A 15,304-nucleotide genomic window follows, 5' to 3' on the forward strand; every position below is an offset into this window, starting at 1 on the left:
TAGGGCACATACTGACAAACACGATCATACATATCTAAGATGACAATAAATATTTCATAATATGCCAATGAAGACCGTATAATACGGAGCAGTATATAACACAATCGTACAAAAGACTAATTGAAATTAGAGAGACTAACTTAAATTAATTCACAATGTCTACACCACTTATTTTCAAAGTCATTAGTTACTTATAGCAAATTTACCGTTCTCACATTCAAGAACTTACATATTCTACCGCTTCAGTTAAAAATAAAACATTATTTAGAAACCGTGCAACGTACGGGCACAAAATCTAGTAATAATAATAAAAAGTATCAACGCAAGAAAATTGTTCCTGACTTCGTCGCTGCTCATAGGTAACAAATGGGATCAACTTATATCTTCAGACAGCGAAAAACAATGAATTGCTGACAAATATGTATCTATACAAATTGAGCCTCAGTTAAGTCGCACCGATGTTCAGAGTTTCAGGGAGTAGCTATTGTTACAAAAAAATCGCTCCTTCCCGTTAAACATGATGCTATTTTTGGACAAATAGCATCACAACCAGTTTAATAAGGCATTACATAAGAATTAAAAAGAATACAAGCAGCCTTCTCAGTTTACCTTAAGAGATAACATCTCTTTCCGTTCCCATGATAATCTTCGATCTCTCAATTTCAACTGTGCTACAAAACTAAAGCAATTTCAGAATCAAGGGGTTTTAGTGAAGACTGGGTCGATTAAGTCGACCGTGGTTGACCAAGTATATCATAAATTCTCGTCTTCTGCTTGAACTGAATTTGCAGAAACCGCCTGTTGCTTCACAAGTTCTTCTCGCCGACGTCCCAAGTGCAATGCTGTAATTAACCACAGAATGCATGCCTGTTGTGAAGCAAATAACAATACGCCAGTCAACAATACAAATTCTCATATAAAACGATCTCAAGATAGTATTATCCTGAGAGTAGCCAGCATATAATGGGGTAGTTGGTTTTTTTTTTAGATTTTAGTGATTCAATGGGTACATGGGAAGGTTTTTTAGTCACAAATTCTCAATTCTCAGATTGAACGGTCTCAAGACCAGATTATCATAAAACTACGGTTATTTGTTAGTTTAATTTTCTGTGTGGTGTAACAATATATATAGGTGAGGTTTCTGATTGAATATGAGAGTGTCTCACGCTCTCAGAAGAGATTAACTGAAATAGTTATATGGGCGAGTCTCACATTATTTATCCATAATCATCTCTCAACAAACAAATTAACCCACTAAGCCAGTTAAGGAAACATGAAGAACACAACATACAATAATAAGGTCTCAAGAGAACTTTAGTTGGGATATGAGTCAAGGTAACTAGCCTTCACAATAAATTTCCCAACTCACGCCAAATAACTCGAGGAACCCAACTAATATATCGAATGGCTTGTTCAGCAGAAAAGAGAGTAAGATGAAAACCATTTCATGAACTCTATGCTTTATTTCTACACATAAAAGTGCAATAATGGGTAGCCTACCCCGTAAGGCTCAGACGCTCAGTGAAACTGGGAGACTGAAATTTCACTATAAGGAAATTTGAGTATGACCAAGAGAAGGTTGTCATCACCACATAACTACAGTCTGGGGCCGGTAGGAAACCATGGCTTCACTTGTCTAGAAAGTAAGGAATCCGGGATGGAATTCTCGTTGAAACAAAGAGTGCAAGTCTTAAAAGGTACTCTTAAGTACCCCCAGAGGGTCGTGAGCAAAATACTCCCTCTCATCCAAACCAAAGGTAACACTTCAATATAATACTCCTCACATATATTGAAGAAGTGTTACCTTTGGTTTGGATGAGAGGGAGTACCGTATTTAGAAGCCCATTATTTTGACAAAATTGGAATTGGGAGAATGAGACATGGGTAGAAACGGGTGATATGTTGGTAGGTAAATTAACACCTCAGATGGGAAAAGAATCTTCATATGCCCTCGAAGACAGATTACTACGAGCCATACTTGGCATTCAGGTATTCACATCCAGAGATAATTGTCTAAAACTTCATATAGATGGTAGGAGTTGAGTTTATCTATGTAAGATGGATCCATAAAAAAGAGAGCTCAAATCATGATCCAAAAACGGCAACGTATGATAGAAGACAACTTTGAAGAGAATGCATTGAATACTTGCTCCATATAGGCAAATGTCATCCAGATTTTAGTTGGGAAGAAATGTGCAATATGTGTTACTCCATCCCATTTATATTGTCATCATTTCCATTTTTGCCCATCCCAAAACAATTGGCCCCTTTCTATATCTAGTCAAATGAAAAAGTGAACTTATACAATTCTAGTTAGGTAAACATAGGTAACACTACAAAAAAACACTCGCCTGGGAACCATTCGCGACGGACGTGCAATCCGTCGCAAAAACGACAGATTATGTACTTTTGCAACGGATTACGTACTTTTTCGCTCTCCTACATCGGCGAGATTTCAGTCATTTCTTGTCTTTACTAAAGGATGTTTCTCTAGATTGTTTAAATTTGTGACTTGGCTTACTATATAGGTGTTTATGCTAGTAGGTTGGGTCAAAAGTGGATTTGACAAAGAATAAGAATAAGAACATAAAAATGAAAAATTCTCCGTATATTTTTTAATTCCATTGCAAAATGAAAAACTTCCGTCCTAAAACATTTGCAAAGAAGAGTCGTCGCATTTTTTTGTTTATGCAGCGACACATAAGCGACGGGACATTTTGTGTCGGAAATTCGCCGCAAAACACAATCTTGCAACAAATTTAACATTTATTGGCGACAGATGGAACTGTTATAATGACGTCTTTTTTTGTAGAGTAATGTGGTCTCTCTATATGTACATTCTTGGCGTCAAGGGGTAATAATGATAATTTCATCGCTAAAACTTAAACTGACCTATAGTCCAATGAGAACAATATAAGTGAAATGGAGGGAGGAAACTGTAGATGCGGCAGGTTTATCTAAAAGAATACAATGGGACTAAAACGAAGAAAATAATGAAGAATTTAGCACGGCTTTCAGTTTTCCGCTTATTTTAAGTTTGTAAGAAGACCACAGATAAGATGATTGAAAGTTTTGAATTATAATCAATCTTGTCATGTTCGGAAACAACCATTTTGTGTTTTATAACATGGGTGAAGTTACATAATTTGGCCCCCATCACCAAATCACAGGCATCGGGTAATGATGTGCGAAACCAACCTTGTCGTGATGTTGTACCCTTACGACCCCCAGTCCCCCAACCTCCAAAACAGCTGACACATACACAAAAGGAGTTCTATGTAGGATTTCAAGTTTATCCTAGAAAACTAAACTTCGAAAGGGAGGAAAATTGAGGATGAGCTTCAGAAGTCAGAAAATTGTACAAGTTGGTCATATATTTGTTTCTGAATGGCCTAGTTTTGTGACAACCGTTTTGACCCATATTTAATTTCACTTAGTAAGATATCGGAACATAAGTAGTTGCTATTAAGAAGACAAGAGACTAGTAAATATGCGAATGCATCACGTAACTCTTGCCACATACGAGTATTTGATTGTAGAGCATTATAAACAAGCAAAACCACACTTACAGGAAGGGCATAAAGTGATATAGTTGATGTTCTTCCCTTGAACGTTCCGAACAGTAGCTTGAACATTCCTGCTGCTGTTGCATCACCAAGCCTTTGTACGATTACATCTATGCATACCTAAACCCACAAATGTTAGGATAACATTTGGCAGTGAGACTTCATCAGGAACAAGTAACTAATCAATGTAGTGCATTATATTCAAGGAGAATGACGCATGACATACATTTAACAATTTAGAGGATGTGTATTCATAACAATGGTACATAATATACACATGAATCCTATGAGCTTGAAGGACCATACAGGGTGTCAGAGTTCAATGAAAAAGTTACCTAGAAGCATGAAAAATACATGGAACAATCAACAGAAGCATATTCATCACTATGAATACAGTACAAAGACTACAAACAAATCCTAGGAGCTGAAGGGAGCATAAAACATCTGATTCTAATACAAACTCCCTTCATCCCATATAATCTTCCTAGCTTGATGGGGTAAAAGTTTAAAAATTTGACCTTAAACAAGGATTAAATTAATAAAAATGATAACTTGAAAATAAAATATTTATATTTATCATGGAAAAATTCACAAAAATATCTTTTGAAAAAAAACTAGAGAAAAATAGTCTAAGTGGTGCCTTGAAGACCGTGAAAAGTCAAATAGAAGATAATTTGGAGGTGGAGGGAGTATAGAACTAAAAACTACAATGTGCCATCTCCTTTCCAGAACAATTTTGCATCCTCTACAAGTCTACAATCACTCATTAGCTAATGTAACATCACAATAGGACAAATTATTCAAATTAAAAATTCAACGAGGGTTTTATACCTTAGCTTTGTATTTCTCCTCCTCTGACACAACACTAAATAGGAGCTCCCTTCCAGGCCTGGTCACAACATACATAACAACCTGCAGAGAGTGAAGTATGACTTATTGAGGTCATAACCTAATCATTCTTTTATAGGTTCAAAACAACCTGCAGGGGATGTTTTTTTTTTTTTTTTAAAGGTAGGGAGTTGTGGTTTTTGGAGTGGGTGTTACGGGTTCATTTGAAGGAGGAGAGTGGTGCGCCGGCGACGGGTAGGGGCGCCAGCAGTGGTGGGTGAAGTCGCCAGCGATGGCCGCTATATTAGGGTGGTTGGTGAGAGGTGGTGGTGAATGTTAGTGGGGGTGAGGTTTGGTGGTAGGTTATTCCCTTTCCTTGGGTACCCAAACAAGAAGGAAGATTAGGGGTGATCCCTTTCCTTCCAGTCCCTTTCTTTATTCCATTCCCTTTGTTTTACCAAATGTCCCATGAAAGGTTTCCAGATAACGCATAATCGAAAAATTGCGTAGCAATTTGCGTTGATTGAATGTTACTTCACAGTTCAAAATAAACTTACGGAGTCCGTTTAGTTATCCATTTTACTTCACTCCCATCGTATTTCAAAATCAGAGAATAGTAAGTCAGAGGCTAATAGGCTATTACCACATAAAAACTAACAATGTAACATAACAATTGAGACAAACCTTCCTCAGGGTTTCGCAAACAGCAACCATGACCCAGGCTGGCCACAGAGAAATCACAACTGTATTGAGTAATGCAACCAAAGGCGCAGAGCAGATGGCAACTGTGACCCCGGCAACAGTCAGTATACGACCCTGTTATAGTAAATATATAACACGAGTTGTAAATGTCAGTCTAAAGTGACTTGCAAAAATAAATATAAAGCAGCATAGAAGATATTATATCTATCTCTTAATTGGAGAAGCCATTAATGTTGGCACGAAGTGTGATCACTCACAGATAAATAGTGCATCACCGATTGGAGAAGGAATGAATGGTTTAGGGACAGAAGACAATACCCAACAATTTTGGAGATAACGCTTCGCTTAAGTGATGCTATAATTACCATCAGAAAGTAATAACTGCTAGAGTAAAATTCATCAAGTATCAAATTTCATAGCGAATTGTTTTCGTAGCAGTGAATATTTGACCCTAAACTTCCTCCAACTTAAAGCAGATGTTTAAAAGTAACCAAACTTTTTTACTTCCTCCGTTCCTCTGTTTTCTCCCTTCCTATTTGGAAAGTTTCTTTTCTTTTATTCCCATTTCTCTTCCTTTTCCTTTCTGGCGAGGCATTTGGTATTTTACCAAATACCAAGTTGCCCTCATCAATATTTCCAGAATTACAGGAATTTGCATTTATTTTTCATTTCAAACACACTAGTGCAAATACCATAAAATAGTTTAATCCCACTTAATTATCTTAACTCCCATCCCCGAAATCATTCACCACCACTACTTCCACATCTCCTCCCTTCTTAATCACTTCACCACCACTTTAATCACCTGACGATCACCAACCAGCACCAACACCATCTTCATCATCCTTATTGTCAGCCTCCACCTCCCTTTGGCTCTTCTCTGACCACCATCAATCAACATCTCAGCCCCTCCTCAACCTCTTTGACACCATAACCAGCTAGATCAGGTTGCGTTGACCCCTCTTTGTTGACCTTCACCCCATAACCGGCCAGGTATGCTCGTGACTCCGGTGGTGTCAGTTTAACCCTTTCCTCACAAAGTGAGAGAAATAAAATGGGAGAAAAAAGCGGAGGGAGTGTGTTCTTTGTCCTCCTTCAAACATGAAAAAGATACTCTATTATCGCTTATGAGTTCTGAATATTTTTTTTCTTTGTTATGATTTATGACTACTTTTTCCATATTTCCAATGGAGCCAAAGACTCATTACTCTTTGATTATGGATTATAATGGAATAAATCAAAATGGCTCACTAAAGTGGCTGCGCTTCTTTCTTTTGTGAAGTAGCGGTCCTTCGATGCAGTTCTCGACGCAATTTCCATCTTGGGTCATTCCGAAACAGCCTCTTTGTGTTGCTAACACAAGGGTAAGGCTGCGTACATCCGACCCCTCTTATCCCGCAATTTGCGGGAGCTATTGAGGCACTGGGGTAATGTTGTTGTTGTTGTATGAGTTATGACTACTCACCTTAAGCTCGGGCTCTTAATACACACTAAACTTGCATAGCCCATGTGGCCCCTAGCTCTCAGGGGAGTTCTCCTAAAATTGATAGCTGGGATTATATAATCATAAACCAGATCCATCTAGCCATTGAGCTATTAAAGGCTTTCTAAAACCTCTCACAGCTCAAGTTCTCGCCAATTTTAGCCAAACTCATTGAAATGCTGTGACCTTGAAACATACTTAACAGCAAGGCAGGTACACAAGCCCAGTAGGAGCAGTGGCTTGGTAGTCAGTAAAAAAAAATTATTGGGTCAATATTCAGATTTTCGCAAACTGTGTCTGAGACTCAGCGTAATCACCTCCCTATATTGAGAATACAGCTTGCTCCACTGTTGTTTATCATCATAAATAGCGTTTTAAATCAGGACGGTCTATCGTATATTCTTATCTGTGTCAAAACAAATATCACACTACTTTAGAAGCAATACTAACATACCGTTAAGGTGATTTGTCCTGCAAATATAAAAACAGCAATGAAGCTATTGATCTCTGCAAACATTTTTCTTCTTCCTGAAGCACTTGATGTAGTCGCAGCAATTATAGAAACTTTCTGCAGTTGAAAGATCAAATAGTAAATTCATATGGCAGGGTTATAGACAGAGAGAAAATTCATAGATACTTCCTCCATTTATTTGGATTCTCCAATCTCCTCACGTCTACACTTCTCCAAATCCCTCTCCATATATTTCTGAAAAATGAAGTGAATCCAATTGAATGGAGGGCTAACTTAAAAAGAGCTAAAGAAAATAAGAACATTTTTATAATATTTTCTTAAAGATAAGCACGAGATGCTCTACCCAACCCCACAGTAAGTCTCTATCTCTCAGACTCTACCTTTAGGTTCTTCACATAAAGCACACTATTTTACATAAATCTGTAAAAGTGGTGAGACCTACTCCCTCCAATTTTCATGATGAAGACGATGATAATAATGATGATCATGATGCAGTTATTTCACCTGGAAGTAGAAAAACGATGAGACCACTGCGCCGAGCCATAGAAATACTGCTGCATAGACTAAATAAGTTGAGGACAGTACAAGCTGAATCCCATCGAATACGACCCAAATTTGAGGTCTCGTTGGAGATGAAGCAACTTTTGGAGTAGACACTTTCTCTGTGGAATTCGCAATACCATCCACCTCGCTTTTTTCATCACTTGGTTTGCTGCAAGCCACAACAAACAGGTAAAGTATTGTGAGATATAGCATCGCCTGAGGTGCATTATTTCCTCTATTACAGTGGCCACAGATATGGCATGCTAACGATGAACGAGAAGACCATATTGAGAAAATATGTCTTTTATATCACAGCAAAATAAATCAGTCGGCTCAAAAAGGAGCTAGACCTGAAATTGGAATATAAGCTTCTACGTTTAATGCTGGCTAACTTCTTCACAGTATCTGCAAATTATTAAGGACTAATCTTTATGTTCTTTAAGTTAGCCATGATATGGTTCTCAAGCACGAATCTTCATTGCAGCAGTGTGCTTATGAGGGCAACTCAAAAGTTTGAAATGGATTCTAGATACGGGGGAAGGTACATCACCTATTAACCATGTGCATTTTGTATACGTCTTAGAAGTCAACCGTCTTAGAAAGCAATATCTTGAGCATACATGAGAAAGATACATATAATTAACCAGCCGCGTACAAAGAAACAAGTGCATAAGCCCAATGGGAAAAGACTAATCCAATCTTCATTGCATTTTCTATGATCTTTTTCCTTTCTAGAACAGGGGCTTCTTCTTTCAGTTTTATTTATTCCATTTTTCATTTTCAGGTTTGTGGGGTCAGGGTCAAAGAACCCAGGCTAACTTCGATACTCCGAATGAAGAAATAAAAATGCATTCCCAACTGTTAAAAAAATCATAGCTAGGAAGAAAGCAAATTTATCCCACATAACCAACTTAACTGAGTTTATTCTAAATATCATACTTAGGCAACCTCAAAGTAACATTATCAAATAAAAGTGAACAAAAAATGCATTACATCATTGGGGTATCTTCCTCAGAGAGATGAATGTCATCTTGTTGGATTCCCTTAGATAACTGTGCAGCAAGTTCCATCAGCAAAGCAGATACTAGGAGTAAATCTGAAAGCCAGAGAGAACGTCAGCTTGCTATTGGAAACAATTCAATACCATGTATTTCTAACAAAACAGATTTAGAACGTACATGATCCCATCCAAGACATCCCCGTCGCAAATAATGACCCGAAAAGCTGCCCAAGTGTAGCACCAGCACCAATAAACCCAAACAATCTTGAACCTGACTGAACGCAAATGACAGTTACAGGTGCACAGGAATCACACATGTTACATTGAGAAGGTAGGCAGACAATAACAAACCTCGCCATCCATAACATCAACGACTCTTGCCCATGTTGAAGATATGGTTATCAGGTTCATCAAAGCAATCTAGAGAGGTACGGTGACAGTAAATTAGAAGCTTTAATTTCAAAGTAGAAACCGGGGTACACTTAAAACAAGGATATTATCATACCCAAAGGAACAGTCCAATTCTAACTGAGATGTAGTACCATGAGTGGCCATCCCAACCTGATCGGGCAAGATTAGAGTCATTCTCATCAGGATTTTGAACATGTTCTGAAGAAGGTGCATCGACTGAATTCTGGGAGACAAGGGATTAAAACAGCTCTAAGCATTACAAGAGAAATAAATTGTGATTGTAATTGGATATTGACTGACAGCCCATATGTAGTGATCCTACCTTCAGATTGGAGGCTCCGGAAGAATGCCATAACACAAAAAATACAACAAGTGACAAGCCAAAGAATCTGTGTATCAGCACCAACGCCTGAAAATGTAAAACAAACCTATAAATGAATACAATGCTGTCAACCTTGGAACTTGGGTACATATGCAAACATAGATAAAGCAAAAATCCCTGTGTGCTTTATCATGATCTTACACAAAGAAGCAATGTTCCTTAATAAAATAAGCCTGGAAACTTCCACGAAGAAAACTTACACATACTGCAGTCTGCAACTCACGCTAATATGTCAAGTTCCGTGTTTTAAGCTAAACCCACAGAATATTACACATATACATATCATAACAAAACTTTGTGCAATATACCATCAGATTCTAAAAAGAATTTTTAAAAACGACTTGGGGGATTGGGGGCAGGGGCACCTTAGATGCGCCTTGTGCATAAGGTGCAACAAGCAATGCACATTTTTACGCAAATTCTTTAATATTCTACGGTGTACCCTTGAGTTTTTCGGTTTTCTATGTTGTACCCTTACATTTTTCATATTCTACATTGTACCCCTAAATTTCTTAATTATTTCTCTAGCATGACCTTCTTTAACTCTCCGTTAACTTTATCACTATCAAACAAGCGTATCTTCACGACTTCACCTTTATTTTGACTCATTAATGTTGTATCACCATCCTATGTGAAAAGCATCACAAATCACTTTTAATAAGCACAAATTACTATTAAAAACCTCAGTTATGATTCATGAAATGATAATGGAGATTTGATGAATTTTTAGTTAGATTCGTGTACTATTTGGTGGGTTAATGGGTAATTCGGCGAATTAATAAGTAAATGAGTAAGTTATTAAGTAATTGGAATGGTAAATAAACAATTTCATAGATCAATTAAGAAACTAACATATCAAAGACAATTAATAAGGTTATGGTATAGACTAATGTATAGAGTTCAAGGGTACACCATAGAATTTCAATAATGTAGGGGTACACCATAGAAAACCAAAAAACTCAAGAGTACATTGTAGAATATCCCCTCTTTATTTTTGACGTATGTTCTGTTATTCTACCTTTCCTTTTTCCACCATTATCCCTACATAACATATTAGTCCCCTTTGACATCCAAAAAGGGATATTGATGTATGTTATTTTAAAAATGCTAATTCGTCTCCATGAGGCGCGGGCATTTCATATAAGCTCATCTAAACACAAAAGGATTGAAAAAGTAGCTCTCTTACTAGTGCAAATATACATATTGAGTAAATCCTATTCTGATTTACGCACTAAAAATATTAGGAAGACCTATTTAGTAATTTTACTTTCTATTTTGTTTGTCCTTCTCGCTAGAGCTATATACACCCGATATTTAGCTATTACTTGGAATTAGCTTAAATGAAGGAATCATTTTCTCTGTATTGCTTCCATTTATCTCATATTTATCAATTACTCGGGTTAATCCCAGCTGATGCATTCAATCACTGAAGAGTGCAGATTAGCTTTAGAATTCTAGATCACTAGCCTATCAGCTACTCAATTGAACAGCTAAAATCGATCATATCAATTGATTATTAGAGCTTAATTTCATCTCGGCCTCTATCAATTCAATTTTTAAAAATCCCCAAAAAAACTGAAGATGAGTATCATCGAAGAATTCTATCAGAGTTTGCAGCTTCAGCGCTCCGTTGAGAAACGTATTACAAATACAAAGCAAGATGGCATTATCACTTCCTACATACTCACAATCAAGAGTGCCATGAATGCAAGTAAAGGTCACCAGTCTTTGCTTGTGGTGTGACGAATTATGGTTTGTTGACCATATATGTGAGAGTGCACCTGATTACAACTGCAGGTTTACTTTCAGTAAGGAAGGTGAAGGTGTTGCTCACATTAAGAACCTAAAGAGGCGTTGAAGGCCCAGAAACAAAACAAAAAAATCAAGATGAAGCATCTCCTCCTATTGCAGACAGTTGTTCGATGAAATGAGTGTGTTCACTGTGTTGAACTCCCATATTTCAAACAAAAAGGAGCAAAGGTCACTGGTGAGCATAAGCTATAAGGTGTTGACAAATTTACACCAAGAAAACTTGAAGCAAATGAAGATTTAGCGGTTGAAACAGGAATATTGATAGAAGCGGAGTTGGATTTTTGTATAGAACACTAAGTGTTCGACAATATTTCGGGTCCAAATTCTTGCTCTAATCACGTTCAAATGGCAAGAATTGACCTTGCTATGTATCCACAATTATCTAGCTAGAGGTTCGTATGAATCTTGCCCAACAAAGCTGATGCAGATGAGGTTTCCTTGTTCGACGAATTGTTCAAACCAGTTTGCAGCTCAAACCAAGGCAGGTAGCATATAATGAAAATGACAGTAGCTGCAATAATTTAGTGTCTAAATGTTGTGTCTTACAAGCTGCAATTAGTCAATGAAGTGAGTGCAGCCACTGATAGTCAAATTGACTATGATTGGAGTACGAAAACTCACTTATCAAATGCACACGTGGTGATTGACACAATTCCTCAATCATAACACTTTTGTTATGGTAAGCAACTTGTTCTTTGCTTGACTCTGCAATCACACATGATATTAAGTATTAACGTCGGGAGCATCAACAGAAGTATTTTAAGCCCTCGTGGATTGGCAGTGGCTTGCTGCCCCATTAAACTTGGCTTGTGTGTAATCACTGTAATGATTTAACATGCTACTTCTTGGAGTACAATTTTGAAGGTCATGTTTATATGGATATATTTTGGATGGAGGGTACTATTTGATACAGGTATTGCTGTGAGCAAACTTGTGTTCTTTCGTATCCTCACCCTTGAGGAAAAGGCTGATCTTGAGGAGGTGAAAAATGACAGTATTGTAGCTCATCAGAGGACAGTGCAGGATTTGTTATATGCTGGAAAAAATCTTGCCCGGAGTTGCATTTTACTAATGAATCTGATGATGAAATGCCCATGTTTAACCCATACAGGAATGGGAGTCCTTATAGCATGGTTAAGTTTACGAGTAGCCACGCAAAAATGAATTCATTCCTTATCCAAACTTTCGACCTTCTTGGAAAAGGTATTAAACTGGTACTTGAAAGATGTAATGAGGCCTTCCTTGATAGCTTTGACTGTGATTGTACTCTGTGTCATGAGGAAATGGCGCCACAAGTGAAGGGTGGGTTTCGACTGAAACTCACTGCTTGTGCCCTCACCCTTGAGGACAAGGGTAAATTTAAGGGGTGAGAGTTATTAGCGTTCTAGCTTTACGGAGGTCACTGAAACGTGCAGGGGATCATCTTACTACTAGCTGTGACACTCTTATGGTTACAATAGTTTACTCCTTTAGTTTTGATCCGGGTGGGATGAAATGTGAACCCTATCCCAATGTGCGATCTGTTTCCATTGTGATTTTTTGGGTATTTGACAAAAGTGACTAGTGTTCCACCAAGAATATGATCTTTTTCACAGTTGTGTTGCAGTTTCTCTAAGTAGAATAAGCTACTGGGTACATCATGGTTTTGTTACTATTAACTCAGAGAAGATGTCCAAGTCTCTCCACTTCTTCGCGGTTAGACATGTGAAACAAAAAAAAAAAATTCTTGCCTTTAGACACTACCTAAATAAGCGCCCATCGTATTCATCCCGTGGGCTACTCTGATCTGCTGTTGGATTATAGCGTTATCACAATGGCTATATTTGTCTTTGACCCTGGTGGTTTTGAAAGTTGACTGGAGATGACAAACCGAGCTCAATGATACAAGTATATTGGTGGTAATTGACTTAAGCACAACAGAGATGAAAACTATCAGATACTACATATGTGTTCGATCCTGGAGGACCATTGATGAGGCGTATCTTTGATTCTGTGGTAACATGTTGCAACACGGATTGTTGTGTTATGTACTTATGTGTCGTTCCAAAAAATCTCTATTCTGATCCTCCAGGACAAGGATCATGTGAAGGGCCAGGTTTTTATATGCATTAAAAATATGAGGAAGGCATATTTAATTATACCACTTATATTTTGTTTGCCCTTCTCCTACAGCTATATAATCCCGATACTTAGCTTAGTTCCTACTTAGAACTAGCTTATGAATGGATGAATCATCATCTCTGAATTGCTTCCATTTCTCTCATATTCCATCAATTACTTAGCTTAATCGCAGGTAATATCATTCTCGCTGCAAATTAGCTTTAGATCACTAGCCTATCAAGTTACGCAGTGACTCATTGCAAGTAAAAACCGATTCAATTATTGGAAATTCAGCAATGTATGCCAAAATGTGAGTACGTAACTACGCTATATAGGCAGATAACTACAACAAAACTTCACAAGAATGAAATGCACGACTACTCACCGATACAAATCAATCAATAAACTAATTAATTTGCCAATTAAAACCGATATCTAATAAAATCACCTTGCTTTTGGAGAGATTAGGCAACGAGAAAAGCACAGTCGAAAGCGGAGCAGCAATTAACGTGAGAATCAATGATCCAATAAAAAGGCTGGGGAGATGTGATAGTCCTAATGATATAGCTCCTTCGTCTCGCAACGGAAGCACCACAAAATATGCGCTTAATATCTGCTCAATCATATCACATACATCAAATTCACAGCCAAAATATGCACATTTCAATCTTGAATCATACATCAAATTCATTTACAAGAAAAAAAAAAAAAGCACAAACACTTCAATCTCGCAATCCTTCATCAAATTTCAATTGTACCTCAAATTCATTTCAATTTTTGAATAATATAACAAACTTATAAGCGAAAAATGCACATTTCAATCTTGAATCATACATCAAATTCAATTACAAAAAAAAAAAAAAAAAAAAAAAAAGCACAAACACTTCAATCTCTCAATCCTTCATCAAATTTCAATTGTACCTCAAATTCATTTCAATTTTTGAATAATATAACAAATTTATGAGCGAAAAATGCACATTTCAATCTTTCAATTGTACATCGAATTCATAATAACAAAACTGTTAGATATACATAAAATTTCAGCTTTCCGATTGAATAAATAACGCCGTAAAAAATGATTTTAGAGAGAGAAATAGAGCATACGAAGAAGAAGGAGGCGGCGGAGTGAAGAAGCGGCGTCGTTTCGTGAGGTTTGACGGTGACGATCGACGATAGTAAGGTGTCGATTTGGCGACGGTTGATCATTCTTATTCCTCGTTTTTGTTGGTGGTGTGAAGGTGGTGTCACCGCCGCGTGTAGTCGTCTGATCATGTGTTATTCTGGATTTTACATGGGGTCCGCTTTGTTTGACTTTCCTGCTTTTTCACAAGTTAGTTTAAACGGATTTTTCCAAGTAACCTGTGGTTTGTCACTTTGTCCATAGTATCCTTGTTTTTAAGAATGTATTTATGGTATTCTTGAGGTTCGTTGTTTGTGCCAATGGTACCCTTGTTGGATTATGGGTGTTAAATTAAGACTAACGGAGTTAGAAAGGTCAATAACTTTTTTGGCGGGAAAATTTATTTTTTAACAACTTTACTAAAAAATGGAGTTTGCACCAAATGTCCCCGAGGTTTGCAATATACCATTTTCTCATCCAAGAGCAACTCATCGTCTTTTTTTCACTATAATAAACACATTCAACACCTCCATTGAAAAACTCCATTCAAAGTTCATGTCACTAAAACCTAATTAAATAGGAAAAATCAATGCATGTTTAAGGAAAATTATGATCATCAAATCACTATTAAGCATATAGAATATCATGTTAATTTTGGTTTGATGAAAAAATTGATAATCTATTTCGGAAAAAAATCGTACCTTTTTTATGAAGATAACCTTTGATGAATAATCAACGAGGAAGAGATTAATTTGCTTACAATCAAAACGATGAAGATAAATTAAGGAGAAATTTTGTTGGATATGAATGAATTAAGGAGGAACTTTATTGAAGGTGAAAAAAAAAAAAGAGTACACATGAAGCTTTATGGTTCTTTAGGATTTT

The 15,304-nt window shown here is 37.0% G+C and overlaps 1 protein-coding gene across 1 annotated transcript; it reads right to left on the minus strand.

Moving 5' to 3' along the window:
• Positions 1-409: 409 nt before the first annotated feature.
• On the minus strand, positions 410-14,653 carry LOC141612296 (uncharacterized). The gene is made up of 13 exons (XM_074431035.1): positions 14,404-14,653; positions 13,748-13,912; positions 9,328-9,414; positions 9,100-9,228; positions 8,946-9,014; positions 8,773-8,869; positions 8,588-8,690; positions 7,556-7,763; positions 7,034-7,147; positions 5,079-5,210; positions 4,398-4,478; positions 3,570-3,686; positions 410-867 (listed from the first exon to the last, which is right to left on the minus strand). Exons 1-13 carry the CDS (start codon positions 14,569-14,571, stop codon positions 754-756), a joined length of 1,584 nt encoding a protein of 527 aa, XP_074287136.1. The 5' UTR covers positions 14,572-14,653; the 3' UTR covers positions 410-753.
• Positions 14,654-15,304: the final 651 nt, after the last annotated feature.

The sequence above is a fragment of the Silene latifolia genome, chromosome 11, assembly GCF_048544455.1.
Source record: "Silene latifolia isolate original U9 population chromosome 11, ASM4854445v1, whole genome shotgun sequence".
In the NCBI taxonomy this organism is placed as follows: domain Eukaryota; kingdom Viridiplantae; phylum Streptophyta; class Magnoliopsida; order Caryophyllales; family Caryophyllaceae; genus Silene; species Silene latifolia.

Coding starts and splice junctions, on each gene's coding strand:
- LOC141612296 (XM_074431035.1), bottom strand. CDS start 14,571: ATGATCAGACGACTACACGCGGCGGTGACACCACCTTCACACCACCAA. Junction 8,691..8,772: donor GATGTCTTGGATGGGATCAT/GTACGTTCTAAA, acceptor TCTGGCTTTCAG/ATTTACTCCTAGTATCTGCT. Junction 7,148..7,555: donor CATCGTTTTTCTACTTCCAG/GTGAAATAACTG, acceptor TTTCAACTGCAG/AAAGTTTCTATAATTGCTGC.